Raw genomic sequence first — 15896 nt, 5'->3', positions numbered from 1 at the left:
TAAAATAAAAACAGCCCTTCCCACACAGAGCCGGGGAACTCCGAAGCGCTGAGGGCGCGGCGCCCGCGCGCCTCACCCACAGGCGGGGGTTTCCCGCCGGGCCGGCCCCGTGAGGCTCCCGCCGCGCTGCGCATGCTCGCCGGAGGCGCGCGGCCGAGCGGCGCGGGCACGCGCGGCGGCGGGCGGGCACGCGTGGAGCGCGGCGGGGCGTGGAGCCGGGGCTGCGGCGGGGCGCGCGTGCGCCGAGCGCGTAACCCGGAAGCGCTCCGTCGGCCGCCCGTCCGGTAGCGGCGGGGCCCTGCACGCTGCGCGCCCCCGCGCCCCCCGGCCGCCATGTCCCGCGGCTCCAGCGCCGGCTTCGACCGGCACATCACCATCTTCTCGCCCGAGGGCCGCCTCTACCAAGTCGGTGCGTGCCCGCGGCCCGCCCGTCCCCGGAACTGCCCCGTCACGGGCCCGGCCGGGGCAGGCCCCGCCGCCACCGCCTTGGGGGGGGGGGCGGCCGCGGTGGCCGTGAGGGGGGCGCGGGGCGGAGGGGTTCGGCCGGGGGTGGTGCGGGGCGCCGGGGGGTGCGAGGGGCCTCGTGGTGCGCTTCTGCAGGGCCCTCCGTAGCAACGCGGCAGGCTGGCAGAGTTCATCCGCAGCGCGGCCCAGGGAGCCCCGCAGTTGGGCCCCACGAAGCGTTTTGGCCGCATCATCCTGCTGCCATCATCCCCCGGGGCTTGGGGGCTCTGCCCCGGCTGCAGGGGCCTCACCGTCTGTGTGCAGTGTCGGGACGGCCATCTGCTCCCCGGGAAAGGAGGCTGCTGGGACCAGGCTGCACGGATTGTCAGCAGCAGCCAGCGCTTTCTTCTGTGTCTGCCCTTAAGCTTTGCTCAGCTAGAAGGATGCATGGAGCAGGCTTCTGGGCAGGCAGCGCAGTCTTGGACGGCCCTTACAGCAAGGCACGCCTACAAGCATGTCCATGTTTGGGTGGCAATGCATCAGCAGAAAGTCACTAGCTGCCTACATACAGGTGCCTTCTTAATACCCGTAGTTTCCGTAAGGCTTGGATACAGCATGCTGGTAAGCCTTATACATGCGGGTAGTAAGAACGCTTCCTTGCACAGGGTGTCAGTGGGGGCATGATGGAAGAGGCATGGAGTACGGCCTTCTGTTGCCATTAAAACATGCTGGTCGGCCTGCATCGCCTTTCTGGCTCCTTCTCTGTTGCAGTGCTACTAGCGTCCTGTAGCAACGAGGGAATGAGCCTACATTTTCTGCCCCCTGGATATATGCATGGACTGTTATTCACCATTAAGATAATATATGAGAAGAGTGCAGCACTTCCATATCTTTTGCCCATGTCTGAGAAGCAAGTTTCTACATGCCTATTTGAGACCATCTGCACACAGTCTGAAGGTGTTTTGAGTACCCATCTGTTAGGGGAATGTAAGGAGGAAAGTACTTAGGTGTGCATACTTGCCTTCAGGTAAGCGTGAGCTCGCTCTGCCTGCAGCCAGGCTGATAACTTGGGCATGGTGCCACATGAGTCTCTGTTGGCTAGCACCTAGCCACAGCATGGGCACAAAACACGTTTGCTTGCGGTCAAATGTGTGAATCTTTCTTTCTTTATGAATTCTATACATCCTTGTCTGTGTGCTAGATACAGACTATTTAAGTGCTATTGAGTATGGACACATCTCGTGCTTTAAGGCTGTCTCAAAATTTGTTTTGTTTTTTCCTCCCCAGAAGTTCTTACCTGAACAGAGATTTCCAGTGTAGTGATACTGGCCTGAAGTGCCAGCACTTTGCCTTACATCTGTCTTCTGAAGCACAAAAAGCTTATGTGCCTTCAAAGTGTTCTCAAAATAAAAAATAGCAGTTACTTCATATGAATTTCTTGTTGCTGTGATTAAAAGCCTTCAGAGAATCAGTGTTGTCTTGCCATCTGTTAGTTCCAGTTATCAGAACTGATGTTTCTTCCTAGGGGACTTCTGGGAGGTGAAGGAAATGGTGGAATTTCTGATGATATACTCGAATAGCAGAAAACAGGCTTCATTGCCAGCAGCAATATTTATTTGGACTTGCTGCACTGGAACAGCCACTTCACCTTTTGGCTTGTCTCTTTGAGCACAGCGTCGCAGGTAGCAATAGGAACAGACAAGGGGGGGACAGCTCAGGCAGGGCCACCTAGGGCGGGGTGCCCAGGACCACGTCCAGAAGTGCTGCCTCATGTTTAGATGGGACCTCTGGTGTTCCAGTTTGTGTCCGTTGCCTCTTGTCCTGGCACTGGGCACCACTGAAAAGGGCCTGGCTCTGTCCTCTTTGCGCCTTCCCTTCAGGTATTTAGACACACAAGTGAGCAAGCGCCGCACGCCCCTGGCCTGGGGCTTCAAACATGGGCGCTCTGCGGGCAGCGCTAGGGCTCCGTGCTTCGCTGCAGGCTAGCACGGGTATGCCTTGGGAAGGCAGGTGGAAGGGGTGAGCAAGATGGTGCATCTGGTGGAGGGAGAAGGGCAATGTTCCTTACGGTATGTTTAGGTAACCAGTAAATGCTGGGAAGTCTGAGAGCAGTAAATACAGCACTCTCAGTACGTGACAGTTACCCCTTCCACGATGCCAACTCAGGGTATCAAACGTCGGCTTTTTGCAAGATACGTTTTTTCATTTTCAGGTGATTCCTCTCCTGTCGTGCAGTTTCTCCCACAAATTTGAACACAGCTTTTGAAACAACTTTATTTCCTGCCCCTACTGTAGTTTTTTGACAATAGCGGTAGCAATGTGTTCTGGGTTCCAGCCTCATTCACGTAGCTAACAAAAAAATTGGTCTGCATCTAACTAGTGCCTGAAACTTGCTTTTCCTGACCAGATATTAGAAAGTTCTGAATGTTTATCACGTATTGCCAGATAAAGGTTTTTAAAGGCTCTTGAGGCTTTTGAAATCATTAATGAAGGGAAGTTTATTTCTTGGAACATATCTAGTAAATCTTCATCGTTGTCTGATTAATGCGCTTTGGTAAGCACGTGGATAGATTTTGTTTTAAAAAGCAAATAAAAGCATTGAAGCATTTGAGCATCAAGACACAAAATGTGACGATGAGCTGGAAACTCAGCTTCTCTGCCTTGCCTGTTATTTCAATTCTCACCTGTATTCATTAAAGTCTCTAAAAGAAAATTACGACCTTACAATGGTAATAATACTTGAAATACTAGATTCTTCCATGGTAAAAATTTTATGTAAGGATTACAGTTACTGTAGGTTAATGTTGGCCTGTGTTGGCCAAGTGTAGAACAAATTCTGTTAAGTGCTCTAATTGAACGAAAAGGCCAATTATTAGTAATATTTGAAGGAAGCGATAATAGCAGTTCTGTGAAGAAAGACCGGCGTAACTTGCATCAGAAAGCCTTGTGCTTTGTGCTAAAGAGCTTAAAGACAAAGTGGTGCAGAAGTGCCTAGAATTAAAAAGGCCAGAACTTGGTGAGATTTCTATGGGGGGAGGGTCTCAGAGTTGCTTGTACTAATATATCTAATAGTGTTTTTAAATAACTCTTACATATTTTTCTAGAATATGCTTTTAAGGCCATAAACCAGGGCGGACTTACATCCGTAGCTGTCCGTGGGAAAGATTCTGCAGTAATCGTAACACAGAAGAAAGTACCTGTAAGTCTGCTCTTTATATAAATATAACATTAAATATAACATTAATGTTACACGTATTAGCATTGACACAAATAGATGTTTGAACTGAATTTCTTGTCACTCTGCTTACTGTGAGTTTTAGCTCTGTTCAGTGCTCAGTTGTACATTTCATCCCCACGTACTGTGATTTTCTCTGCAGCTGTTGAAGGGATAAAGCTAAACTACAGGCTAGGCTCTGGTGTACTTTGGTATATCTACAGTGTTCTGGCTCGTAAGGGTTGGGCTGTCCAAAGTCAGTTTTCTGATTTCTCTTCCTTAATTCCCACTAAGAAAACATAATACCAGTAGCACAACAGCAGCTTTCACGTGAGTGTTTCAGCACAGAGGTGATGTACTGTTGACGAAGGGGAGGAACGCTTGCATTTGAAGGGCAGCATGCAAGAGGAACTCCAGTGTTTATATATCTTGCCCTCAAAGTTTCTTCAGAGGGAAGAGGCCTTTGTGTTGGTCATGCTTTAGCTGTCAGCATTTTCCAGATACTGCAGTTTTTATCTTCCTCATTATCGTATTTGTTCCTTTGCGTGTGTACAGCAGTAAGTAGCGGAGAACCCAAAAGACAAGTTTTAGCTGTTGATTCTTCTGGGCTCTTCTGTAGCTACCAGTCTATCTTTATTGTACTCGAAGGCCTTACTGCAGCCTTCCAATACTTAAAAGGGGCCTATAAAAAGATGGGGAGAGGCGCTTTACCGGCGTGTGTAGCAACAGGACAAGGGTAACAGCCTTAAACTAAAAGGGACTAGATTTAGATTAGATATAAGGAAGAAATTCTTAGCTATGAGGGTGGTGAGGCACTGGAGCAGGTTGCCCAGAGGAGCTGTGGATGCCCCATCCCTGGAGGCGTTCGAGGCCAGGCTGGATGGGGCTTTGGGCAGCCTGGCCTGGTGGGAGGTGCCCTGCCCATGGAAGGTGGGTGGTGGAACTGGATGGTCTTTAAGGTGCCTTCCAACCCAAACCAGTCTATGATAGCGTATCATATCTATGATAGCAGATTATTTCTTCTTCCTCTTTAGGACAAGTTACTGGATTCCAACACAGTGACTCATTTATTCAGCATTACTGAAAATATTGGCTGTGTGATGACAGGAATGACAGGTATTTAATTCAGTATCTTTTTAAGTATCTGAAATGCCTGTGTTTTTTTTTATTTGGTTGGCCAACTGTGTATTGCATAAAACTGAACCTGTGCTCTAGGAAACTTGTTACACTCAATCTGGTCTTAGAGAACTTGTCTAGATCTGATGTTATTTTTTAAAATTTAGACTTGGACATGGAATTTGCATTCTCAACCAACGCTAGGATTAAATGTGGTATGCATTCAGTGAAATTAATAATTAGCTCTTTCCCTCTAGCTGACAGCAGATCCCAGGTGCAGAGAGCCCGCTATGAGGCTGCTAACTGGAAGTACAAGTATGGCTATGACATCCCTGTGGACATGCTGTGTAAGCGGATTGCAGATATTTCTCAGGTCTATACGCAAAATGCTGAAATGAGACCTCTCGGTTGCTGTAAGTATAGCGTATGAAATCTCTGTTTCATGTCTAAGCTTGCAACTTCAAGTATAAGCAATTACCCATTTTTAAATTGTGCAAAATGATATGAATGTAACCAAAGGAGTAAGAGGGGTGAAGAGGCAGGTAGAGAATAGTGTTGGAAGTCTTGAACTGGAGCCATGATTTTACCATTGACTTAGCATTTGGATTTAATTAAATGATTTAACTGCTTTAAATCATGTTGCTATTTCACCTTAGTTTTATGAGCCTAATCTGTTTGCACGGTGATGGCTGTGAATGGAAGATGCTCTGTTTACCAGTGTCTGCGTCTGGGTAAATATCACAGACACATGAAGAATGCAGATTGTGAAGATGTTTGACTTTTTTTTTTAATCTAAGTTTTGTATATTGTCTAAAAGTAAGCTAAATTGGTGCTTTTAACTTTACCATTACCTGTGTAATGTAGGGGAGACGCACTTAATATTTCACTTGCAAAGATTTCTGCACCAATCTGGCTATATAATAGCAAACCCAGCTTAATTAAAAAAAAAAAAGTGTGTAAATTTTTCTGCATATACTTGGTTGTCCTTGTATTCTGAGTTTGGTTCTGACTTCTTTTTTTTTTCCTTATACTTGGCCATGAGTAATGTATAACCGTAGCATTAGACTGCCTGGGAACTGGGGTAACAGACTTAATGTTTCCTCAATTGCTCGTTCGTTAGACGTTCTGCCTAGATTTCTTTTTGTGTCGTTGGTTTTCTTTTTTAATGAAAATATTTTCAGAAGTGATGAATCACTTCTGGTAATCGTACTAGGCACTAGCACTTCTTACAAAAGAATTAACATTCAGGGTTGCACCACAGTTTCCATGATGGGGCAATTTTTGTAGGCTTGTATGCTTGTAATGTTCGGGAACGACCATTTCTTTCGTTGCTTGGCATTTTCCATGCCCTGATACTGCTGGAAAGTGAACTTTTTTCAATGCAAGAAGAAAAATGTGTTTTTCCTAACTTTGTTTTTTAAAAAGATGAAACTTTTTTTGTTGCAGCAGTAGCTGTTCAGAAGCTGATAGCTATAACTGCTATTTAAAAGTTGCACAAGTATAAAGCTAAAAGTAATAAGATGCTTTTTTTTTTGCAATTGTTATTTTTCAGTTATTTTTAATATGCATACTGAGACTATAGAACTGTAAATGTAAAAGTGTAGCTGAATATAGCTGCGCTTCAGGGATTTGACCAGTTTATGTCTAGATGTAATGCAGTGATTGTCAAGATTATAGTCAAGAACTCAAATTTGCTATTTTAATATTTCACTTCAGCATATTGTAAAGATGCTTTCTGGTAAAAGACATCTTAACCGAATGTCTGTTTATGCTTTCGAAGTGTCACTGTCACATAATACACAGGATGTGAATTGTGGCTGGGTGAGCCTTGTGTCAGGATTAAACTTGTATTTCCTGACTTTGTGGTTCTTTACTATCGAGTCTGGCCAGAACATTGCTATGTTTAACAAGCAGCTTTCTTGGGGGTGACAGAAATCTAGTCTGCTCTAAAATGAGCTGCGTGCCTGGTATGAGACACTGGTAAGAAATGGTGAATTAGAGATGAAAGAGTCACAGGTCTAGGTATTGGACTGGTTTCTAAAAATGAACTGCAGCATGCACACGTCTCTTAGGAGAAGAGTATCTTTAGTGGTCTTCAGTTCAATGGAACTGAAAAAATCAGAAAAAAATAGTTATTAACAAATTTTCCCTTCAAGGTATGATTTTGATTGGTATTGATGAAGAACATGGCCCTCAGGTGTACAAGTGTGATCCAGCAGGTTACTATTGTGGATTCAAGGCCACGGCTGCAGGAGTTAAGCAGACAGAGTCGACCAGTTTTCTTGAAAAGAAAGTAAAGAAGAAATTTGATTGGACATACGAACAAACAGTAGAGGTAGGCTGGTGGAGGGTAATAAAGATTTATCGAAGTATTTTTAATGATTATCGTCCGTGCAGGTTTGTGATACAGGGGAGTGCAGTTACACGTTTCCTGTTTTGTTACAGCTCTGTATTGCTGCCAGAGCAATTATAGCTATTCCAACCAGAAAATCTTTTGAAGGTATTTGGCAAGTGTTTAGAGTCATCTAGTCTGCCTTTTCTGCATTGTATTAGCTGCAGTGGAATCCGTAGGATTCTGGGCATATCAGTGTATTTTTTTTTTAAGTGGCTGTTAAAACAATCGTCATGTTAAACAGCATTTCAAACAAGATGGGGGCTAGTACCTATCTGTCAGTTCAGTAAATACAACAACAATTGCTGTGCCTGTTGTGAAAACTGTTGTTCAAGGCCCATTATAAAAACATACCCTATTTATACAACAGATTAATGAACCGTATAATAACCCTTACTCTTTCACTTACACTGTAGAGACCTGTCTAAACAGACCTCTTCCATGGCGCACCTGTTTCTCCTGCCTGGTCTTGTTCATCTCCCATAATGTTAGGTTTCTTGCATCACAAGATCAGTGGAAATGAAGTATAATAACCTAAGCAACTGACCCCACTGTAAGATGAAACAGACTATTGTATTAACATATATGCGAATGCTATGCAAATTCAGAGCTCCAGCTTCTGAAGTCTACATTACTGTGAAAGGACCATTTAAATGGAAAGTTCTTCAGTATAAACGCACCAGTTTAAAATGTCTGTCCAAAAGGTGTAATATACTGATTTCTTAATATGTTTTTTTTTAAATAAAAGATCCTGAGAGGATACGTACTTGCAGCAGACTGAAGTTGAATGTATTTGAAATTCTGTCAGAGACCCTATTTTACCCTGGTTAAATAATCTTCAAATTAAACGTATTTTTCTGATACTGCTTGATTATACTGTTGAGATGTTCTTCATCATCAGAAAGTTCACACAACTTTTTCTTAAAAAGCTTGCAATGCTTTAAAGGTAATTCTCCATGGATAAGTTGTGGTGTTGTTTTGTTTTTTTTTTTTTTTTTAACAACTTGGCTTCCATGCAGTCTTCCGATAAGATGTCTACATAGTCTCGTACAATTACTGCAGAATCAGTGTATTGTCAGCATACTGGAAATAAACTTTAGGAAAGTCTTGTCTGGTGTTCTATGCTTCCTAAAGCAATACTGATAAGAATTAAATGCCAGGATGTCAGAATAATTGATTTGGTAAGCATCTGGCTAAATAGCTGTTTTACAGAACTCGTTTTTGTGCTCAATCATCATTTTAGGAATACATCTTCAGCATTATTATGACTTGACTACAAAGTATGAGTGAGGATGCAAAGAACACCTTTTAAAACAGGTGATGATTAAGACAAAAAAAAAAAGCAAGTTAAGTTGTAATTAAACGCAGTTTCTAAAAACAGCCAGTGTAATTTTAGTTAGCAGAAGAAAAGCCGAAATGGAAGCTACCTAAGTGACATGCTTTGAGTAATCCTGGATTGTAATGATGATGTCTGTCTTGTTTGCCACTTAGGAAACACGTTCTGTCCTTGGGACCTGGGGTTTTAGTCTTCACCTGATAAAAGGTTTTGGTTTTGTCTTTTTTTTTCTGCTAAGAAAATTTGATTTTTGTAGATTGAGTTTACTAGAGAGAGAAGGTGAGAGGAAATATATTTTGTAACAAAGGAAAACTATTTGAAGCTTTACAGCTAAGGTTTTGAGGTGGAAGGAAATAAAACTAGAAGAGAGGATAGTTGTTAATGCTAGGTCTACTAAACAACGCTTAAGTGCTTTCTGTTTAATGACATTTTTTTGGGTCATCTTTCAGACGGCAATAACATGCCTGTCTACTGTACTATCCATTGATTTCAAACCTTCAGAAATAGAAGTTGGTGTAGTCACAGTGGAAAATCCTAAGTTCAGGTAAGTGATCAGTGTTGATAAAACGTGGTGTATTTCTCTGGTTATGCGTGATTAGTTTTAACTTGCTGTGTAATAATAAATTCAGAAAGAGAAATGTCAGAAATTGAAATTAATCTTAACATGGTTTTAAATTTTTTACCTGCTTAGGGGATCCAGTGGAGAAAAGTGTTGTGTTTGTAAAAGTGTGTTTTTTAACATGGTTAAAACGTGTTTGTGTGTTCTAGATGTTTCTTTCATGCTTAAAAGATTAAGCAGTTTTGTTTATACTAGTATCTGGAGTTCACTTTCAAATCGCAGTCGTGACAGCTAACTCATTAAAGTCTATTTTATATTAGAGTTCATTCTGAAAGTCCTTGAATTTTTTTTATCCTTTTCTAAATGAGAAATGACTCTTGCTCATCTCGTCATAGTGTTTAGGAGCTCTAGTATGTAGTTAATAGGTTATGCATTTGTATGATTTGAAATAATCTATTTAAATTTGACAAGATTAAAAGATTCTGGGTTTAAAACCACTGTGCTGATTCAGAACTCGCTGAACTTTTACTTTCCAAGTACACTGTGTTCCAGCCTACTGCGAAAGCGAGACCTGCCATTTCCTCCCCTCCCCTCCCCTCTGCCTCTACTATTGTCTGAATCTGAGTGCAGCCTGCTGCGTGCAGCATGATTACACAGACAATACCTGGAAATCTTCCTGCTGCGGGCTATATCTCACATCAGATACAATGTGCTGAACAGTCTTCCCACAACACAGTGTACAGCTGTGGAATTAGACATGAAAGAATGGGAAAAAAAAACTTTTGGGGTCTTTTAGTTAATGCAGCAGGACCTTCTAGGTATATGTTACGTAAAATTTGGCTGAGTCAGACTTGTTGCAGAGGAGTTCAGTTAATTCTGCCTTAGTTTTTCATTGTGTTTTGGTTTTCTTTTTTATTAAAATAAACAAAGGAAGAAGTCCTCTGCTGCTTTAGTCTAACTACTTAGTAGGTGGGGATTGGAGAGAGACTTCAAACTTTTGGGTCCTACAAGTGCAGACTTTCGAATGCTTTCTAATGTGTATTAAGTTGACATGGTGATGTTGGGTGATTTTGCATTTGGTAGTGGATGTTCAGGACAACAGAATAGCACAGCGTTTTTGAAGAAGCATACAAGAGCTACATTAACCCTTTTCTTTTGCTGCTCAAGGATCTAGTGCTAGCTTTCTGCCAAACTTCATGTACCTGTCTTATGTCCTTTTCAAAAAGGACAGGTGACATGCAGAACTAGAAGGCTATAGAAGCCTGTGTCTTCCTTGGAGTAATTAGTGGTACTAATTACCATACCCATTCTTTTAAACAAGGTGCCAGCTTGCTAATAATATATTACTCACGAAGAATTACCTGTTCTTTTTCTGCCATTTGCTACCTCTTTGCTCTCTGTGCCTTTGATTCCTCCTTTATTTTCTAAGAATATTTTAAATGTTGTTTTGTGGCCCAGGTAGCAGGGCATTAAAGTTTGAAAGATGCGATGTGTAATACTGATTTGTGTAGATACTAGGTTGGAGTTTAAGGGGAAGAATCATTGAAGCTATTTAGGATTTCTTTTTGTTCTTTCAGGATCCTTACAGAAGCAGAGATTGATGTGCACCTTGTAGCTCTGGCAGAGAGAGACTAATTAGCTTTCCCAGTTCTGTTGTCTGTGCTTCTCACCAGGATATTTGGTGAAAAGAAAACACTTATTAACGGATTTAGATTATGGAATTAAAACAATGTTCACTGTATGATGTATTTTACTCTGTACAAATAAAACAGAGGTTTTTGAAATACTTGTTGTCTTCTAAAGTATTTTTCTTAACTTTCAGTTCAATGAAGTTCTCATCAAAATGCTGGATGACTTTGAATGTTTCTGTGATTATTATATCTGTTAGTTGTATTTTATGAGCAATTTTATACTTGGTTCTGTATTTTTCATCTGAGCTATATGACTCCTATTGTAAAGTTTCATATCAGGTTGTGGTGTGTGTCTCTTGAGATAAATCTTACATTTCCATGTATTCTCTTGCCCAAATATTTAAAGGCTTATAACAGTACTGTTTTACCCGTGGGAAAATTAAGAAGTTGATTTCAAACCTCAGGATTTGCTCCGGTTTCTATGAGGAAGTAGGACAAAAGCTGAAGAAAAAAAAAAACTGAGCTGTGATTCCCAGTGCATTCAACAGATTTATCTGGGGAATGGGGAGGAATGTTAAGCTTAACAGATGTCAGCTGCAATCAAACAGCTCTGAAGCTAACACTTAGGGGAACAGATTCTATATGCAGTCTATGTTGGGAGTTGTCACCTACCTGGTCTGAGGCCTTGGGCAGTGCCAAAAGCAATCAATGATGGAGCCAACAAAGTCCATCAGCAAGAATGTCTCTGGGAAGCAATTCCACTTGTGCATTTAAAGGTTCCAAGTTAGGAGGAAAGATAAGACTGCAAAAACTTGAGTCAAGGTAAAGGAAACTGCTTTTTTGTTTTGCTGGAATTTAAGAGGTTTCAGTCTCCACAGCAAAAAGGGAGGTGATAAAGTTGCAAGGAAGGAGATACTGAGGAGAAAGTGAAGACTACCAGATACTTTTAGCTGTTGGGTAGATGTGAGAGTCTTCCTGGAAGAATGCCAAGCTAATATGACTTAGCTCTTCAATTCTTCTGTCGTGCTATTTGTATGCTGGCTTTCATTACTCCAAAATTCTCTTCAGTTTCCAGGACCTTTGGGGAAGGCCTAGTAAGTTATCAGGAACTGGGATTGCTTAATATTTTTTGCTTTACTTTACACTTTAAGCCCCTTAAATGTGAATTTTTCAAGTTCAATGTAGTAAAGGAGATACAATTCAGTGTTTGGTTTTAATAAAAGATAATGCTAACTGCATAACTGAGTTGAGGAAATTCTGATACTCACATGTTTTTCTTATGCCTCCAAAGTAGTGTGAATTGCTGACTTTTCAATGTTTCCAGAATTTCCAAGGGCATCTCTAAATTTCAGCTTCCATCATGTCAGAAGCCATCCTTGCTTTTTTTGGGGGGGAGGGGGGAGGAGGGTGTTGGTTATCTGAGAATTGTGCATTATGTGTAATGGTTGGCTAAACATAGGCTAGTGGCACATTTGGAAAGGTTTGTATCTTTCCGAGTGACGGATGAGTTTCAGAAACTTCCCTGAACAAAACTTCCCTGAATCTTTCCTCCTAATAATACACTTGTAAAACAACCTGGAATGTTGAGTATACTGAAATCATCATTTACTTTGCCATAAAATATATTCCACTCACACTGTGTACTTAATTGGCTTTGCTTGTGTATAAAAACTTCACTAATGACTTCACAAACAAAGCTGATTAAAAGGAATATGACAATCAGAGAACCATATGACTAGATAGAGCATATTTGCATAGAGTATTAAAGCTCCCTACAATGCCTTTAATTCTAAATTTTTGGGGGCTTATATGTGATTGTGTAACTTGCATGTTTTTTCTGATAGCAGTGTTTGCTCATACCTTATGCTTTTGCATGCAGAACATCACACCTTGTTTTCAGAGATGATGAAGTAGGCTGTCTACAGTATATTCACTGGGAATGTTCCATCCTCTTTTATAAGCAAAGTTAAAATTACAGCAAGTGAAATACTGTTTTTCCTGGTGTCTTGTCCTGTAATGAAAATTCACAATTCTCACTTACATAATGATGGGGATTTTCCTTTTTCAGTCAAAGCTTTTTATTGCTTAAGGTAAGAAGGCTACACAAAAGGTAGATAGATACCTGACCTAATGGGGAAAACCCCGTGTGTTACAGATACGCGTGTATCACATTCCTCACACCCTGGAGCAGATAGCATCTGCAGCCAAAGTGCATCAGCCATGAGCGGTGTTGAACTGTACCTGGTGTCACCTGCTGGTCCAGGCCTGGCACTTGGAGAGAAACTTGGGTATGCGTGGTATGATCCTAACAATTCTGGCTTCAGCAGAGCATATCGCAAGAGATACTGGGCTTGAGATAGTTTGGGAATTCATGTGGTGTGCATACATGTGGATACATAAACAGTAATTTTGGCAATGTGAAATAATACACTGTATTCTCTTCTACCTTTTCTGTCCTGTTCCTCATTAAACTTGACCAAAAGTACCAAAGAAGAAATAATTTGGTTCAGTGTACGTTGTTGGAAGTAACATGAAAGAACTAGATCTATAGCTTGCTGAGCTGAAGAGAAAAAAAAAAAGCCTTCAATTTTTCACTTGACACAAAGCAAAGCCTGCTATTTTGAATTCTTCAAAACTTGTTGGCTCATGTGATCAAGGTTTTGAAGCGTATCCATGAGAATACTCTTGTTTTCTTTTAAGAAAAGCCTTACACTACTGGGGGTGATAATGGTAAGGCACGCTGTTTTTCGTTTTGTAATCAGGTTGTGTTTTTTTTTTCATATGGGAAGTTCATAATTGTCATAGCGTGTTCCAGCCAGTTCTTGCTGGTAACGAGTTGTTCTGCCCTCTTGTTTTGCTGTAACCCAAGCTATTTGGAAACAATGTGAGACATCCTGTAGTTCAGGATCAGTTGGAACAGTAAGCTTAAGTCTCTCATGCCCAAAGTAAAACAAGGATAGTCACATGCTTATGCATCGCTGCCTAAAGAAACTGGTGTCTGGATTTTGTTTCTTACGATTATCACGTTTTAAAAAATAAATCATTTTCTCCTGCTCAATATCTGTACAGGTATACTTGCATTTTTTAAATGACTGAAATCTTTTTTGACAGCTGCTGTTCAAGTTCTTCTTAGCATACTTAGCATAGGAACTTTTTCTTTAGTATTATTCTTTCCTGTGTCACCACAATCTATGAAAATTCTGTGCTGCAATGCTAAATATGGGAACTGTAGTGTATGACTGTTAACCCGGTGAATAAATACTCAGCAATATCACTAAGTCAAAATCCAGCTAACCAAATTTGGCAGAATTGAGTAGTCGACAATGAAGTGTATGCTTCAAAGTAGCAGGAAAGCTGGAGTAAAGGAAGGGAGAGGGAAATGGGATCACAGTCTCTGATTTAAGCCCCCGCGGAAAGGACAACCTACATCACCAGAGGGAAGGAACAGGAGAATCTGTAGCCCATCGTGCCCCCAACTGCTCTTTGGCATAAACCTATATAATGGCACTTGGTCCACTGGAGTAGAACGTGCATCTGTGAGCAGGTGACACAAGTCTTACCTCGAGCAGCATCAGGACTGCCCCCTCAGTAGGCAGGTACCAGGCTGAAGGAGGCTTCTCTGGGGATGGTGCTGTTCAGTACCTTCTCCCCAGTTCCTCTGCTCCTACACCTGTAGCGTGGCCCAGCAACTTCCAGGGCTACCAGGGAACGTGATTCAGAGGCAGGTTTATGTTTAAAAATAAATTAATTAAAAAATCCATTCCGAGATGTGTGGCTCCCAGCTTAGCTTTGATCCTGGGCCCGCAGCAGTTATACCAGCGTAGGGGGCAGTGCAGGACAGGAACCACGAGCAGGGCCCGGTTAAACTAGTGGTGCATCTGGTAGGGGGGGTAGTCGAAATCCTCATCAGCAAATATTTTCCTTGGGAAGGGGAGGGCTATCGATTCTCTGGATCTGTTGAGGCCTCCTTTCTGGGATCCAAGAGAAGCCTGGCATGGCCAGCCAAGAAGAGGGCCTCTCAGGTCAGCGCAGCCTTAGGGCCTCGAGGCAGGTAGGGCTTCCAACGAGGTGCTGAGAAAACCTACAGCAAGTTGGATGCCAAGGGAACAGCTGCCCTGGAGTGTTTTTTAGCACGAGTGGAACAGACGACGTTTCTGTTGTTCACGTTTCCAACTGTGTCCTGTGCCTGTGCATACCTTTTGGGCATTGTGAAGGAATTTAGTTACGGTTAATGCTAGCCTAGTTTCAGCTAGCAGTATTTGGAAATGCCTGGCTGAGAGAAAAACATGTCTCACCCTAAGGATGTGGTGAACCTTGAAAATAGGCTACCAGGGTAGCTTAGTTGCCTGCTGCCTTCAGCGTAGCCTCTGGTATCTGAAGGTGACAGGATGTGCCTGTGAGAAAGCTGGAGGGTCAGTTTCAAGGCTGTCAGCAGAAGGTACAGGAGGAAAAGAAGCATTTTCAGTGACAGCCAGGGAGGTTTGCAGCGAGGTAGCGGGCAGTGTGCCTGAACCTCTTCTGGTGGATTTTTCGGTCTGTGGTTCCAGGTTGCTCTGCCCTGCCTGGGTGTCTGCCACGCAAAATGTTTGTTAAATACTCGTTAGACTATTGTGACAATAGTCCCTGTTCTTATCTCCAGAAGTTTCCATTACCTATCTCTCTTACCTAGTAACAAACCAGGTAAATACAGTATAAAAAATTATAAAATTAGCTCTGTATGTACAATAATAGTTGTATCCTTTGGGCGACAGTAGCGCTTATCAGGAAATACTTAAGTTTCTTAAACTTTTTTCTCCTTGAGCACTTTCCATGGACACCTACACCTTTCTCTCTCTGGCACAGGAAACAGACCTGTGCACCTGTGTAGGTAGTTGAGTGGGGGACAGCTGCTTGATGTGGAGCAATGGTCCATAAATTCAAAGGCAAGAGTAGAGATGGACTACAAAATAAGCCTGGCTGTAGGAAAAAAAAAAAAAGAAAAACAACAACAACAAAAAAACAGATGCTGTGAATGTCGTGGCATCCAGTTTGCTGATATGATAAAGAGCGTAAGGTGGTCCAGAAAACGAAGATTTAAACAAAAAAATAAAAGTAGTGGTACAAGCAGTCTATTATACAAGAAAGAAGTAGCAAAGATGTCTCTGCCCTTCAGCTGTAAGAGGGGGATTTAGTTACCAGTAGAGGAAAAGAGAGTGAAGTGAATT

At 42.2% G+C, this 15896-nt stretch overlaps 1 protein-coding gene across 1 annotated transcript; it reads left to right on the top strand.

Moving 5' to 3' along the window:
- Positions 1-204: 204 nt before the first annotated feature.
- PSMA6 (proteasome 20S subunit alpha 6) lies at positions 205-10845 on the top strand. Its single transcript, XM_040558849.1, has 7 exons — positions 205-409; positions 3549-3643; positions 4693-4774; positions 5032-5187; positions 6931-7109; positions 8952-9046; positions 10639-10845. The coding sequence occupies exons 1-7, from the start codon at positions 334-336 to the stop codon at positions 10694-10696; spliced, it is 741 nt and encodes a 246-aa protein (XP_040414783.1). The 5' UTR covers positions 205-333; the 3' UTR covers positions 10697-10845.
- The last annotated feature ends 5051 nt before the right edge of the window (positions 10846-15896 follow it).

Source organism: Cygnus olor, chromosome 5 (assembly GCF_009769625.2).
Source record: "Cygnus olor isolate bCygOlo1 chromosome 5, bCygOlo1.pri.v2, whole genome shotgun sequence".
Lineage (NCBI taxonomy): Eukaryota > Metazoa > Chordata > Aves > Anseriformes > Anatidae > Cygnus > Cygnus olor.
This window is presented reverse-complemented; position numbering and strand designations above follow the sequence as displayed.

Coding starts and splice junctions, on each gene's coding strand:
- PSMA6 (XM_040558849.1), top strand. CDS start 334: ATGTCCCGCGGCTCCAGCGCCGGCTTCGACCGGCACATCACCATCTTC. Junction 410..3,548: donor GGGCCGCCTCTACCAAGTCG/GTGCGTGCCCGC, acceptor ATATTTTTCTAG/AATATGCTTTTAAGGCCATA. Junction 3,644..4,692: donor TAACACAGAAGAAAGTACCT/GTAAGTCTGCTC, acceptor CTTCCTCTTTAG/GACAAGTTACTGGATTCCAA.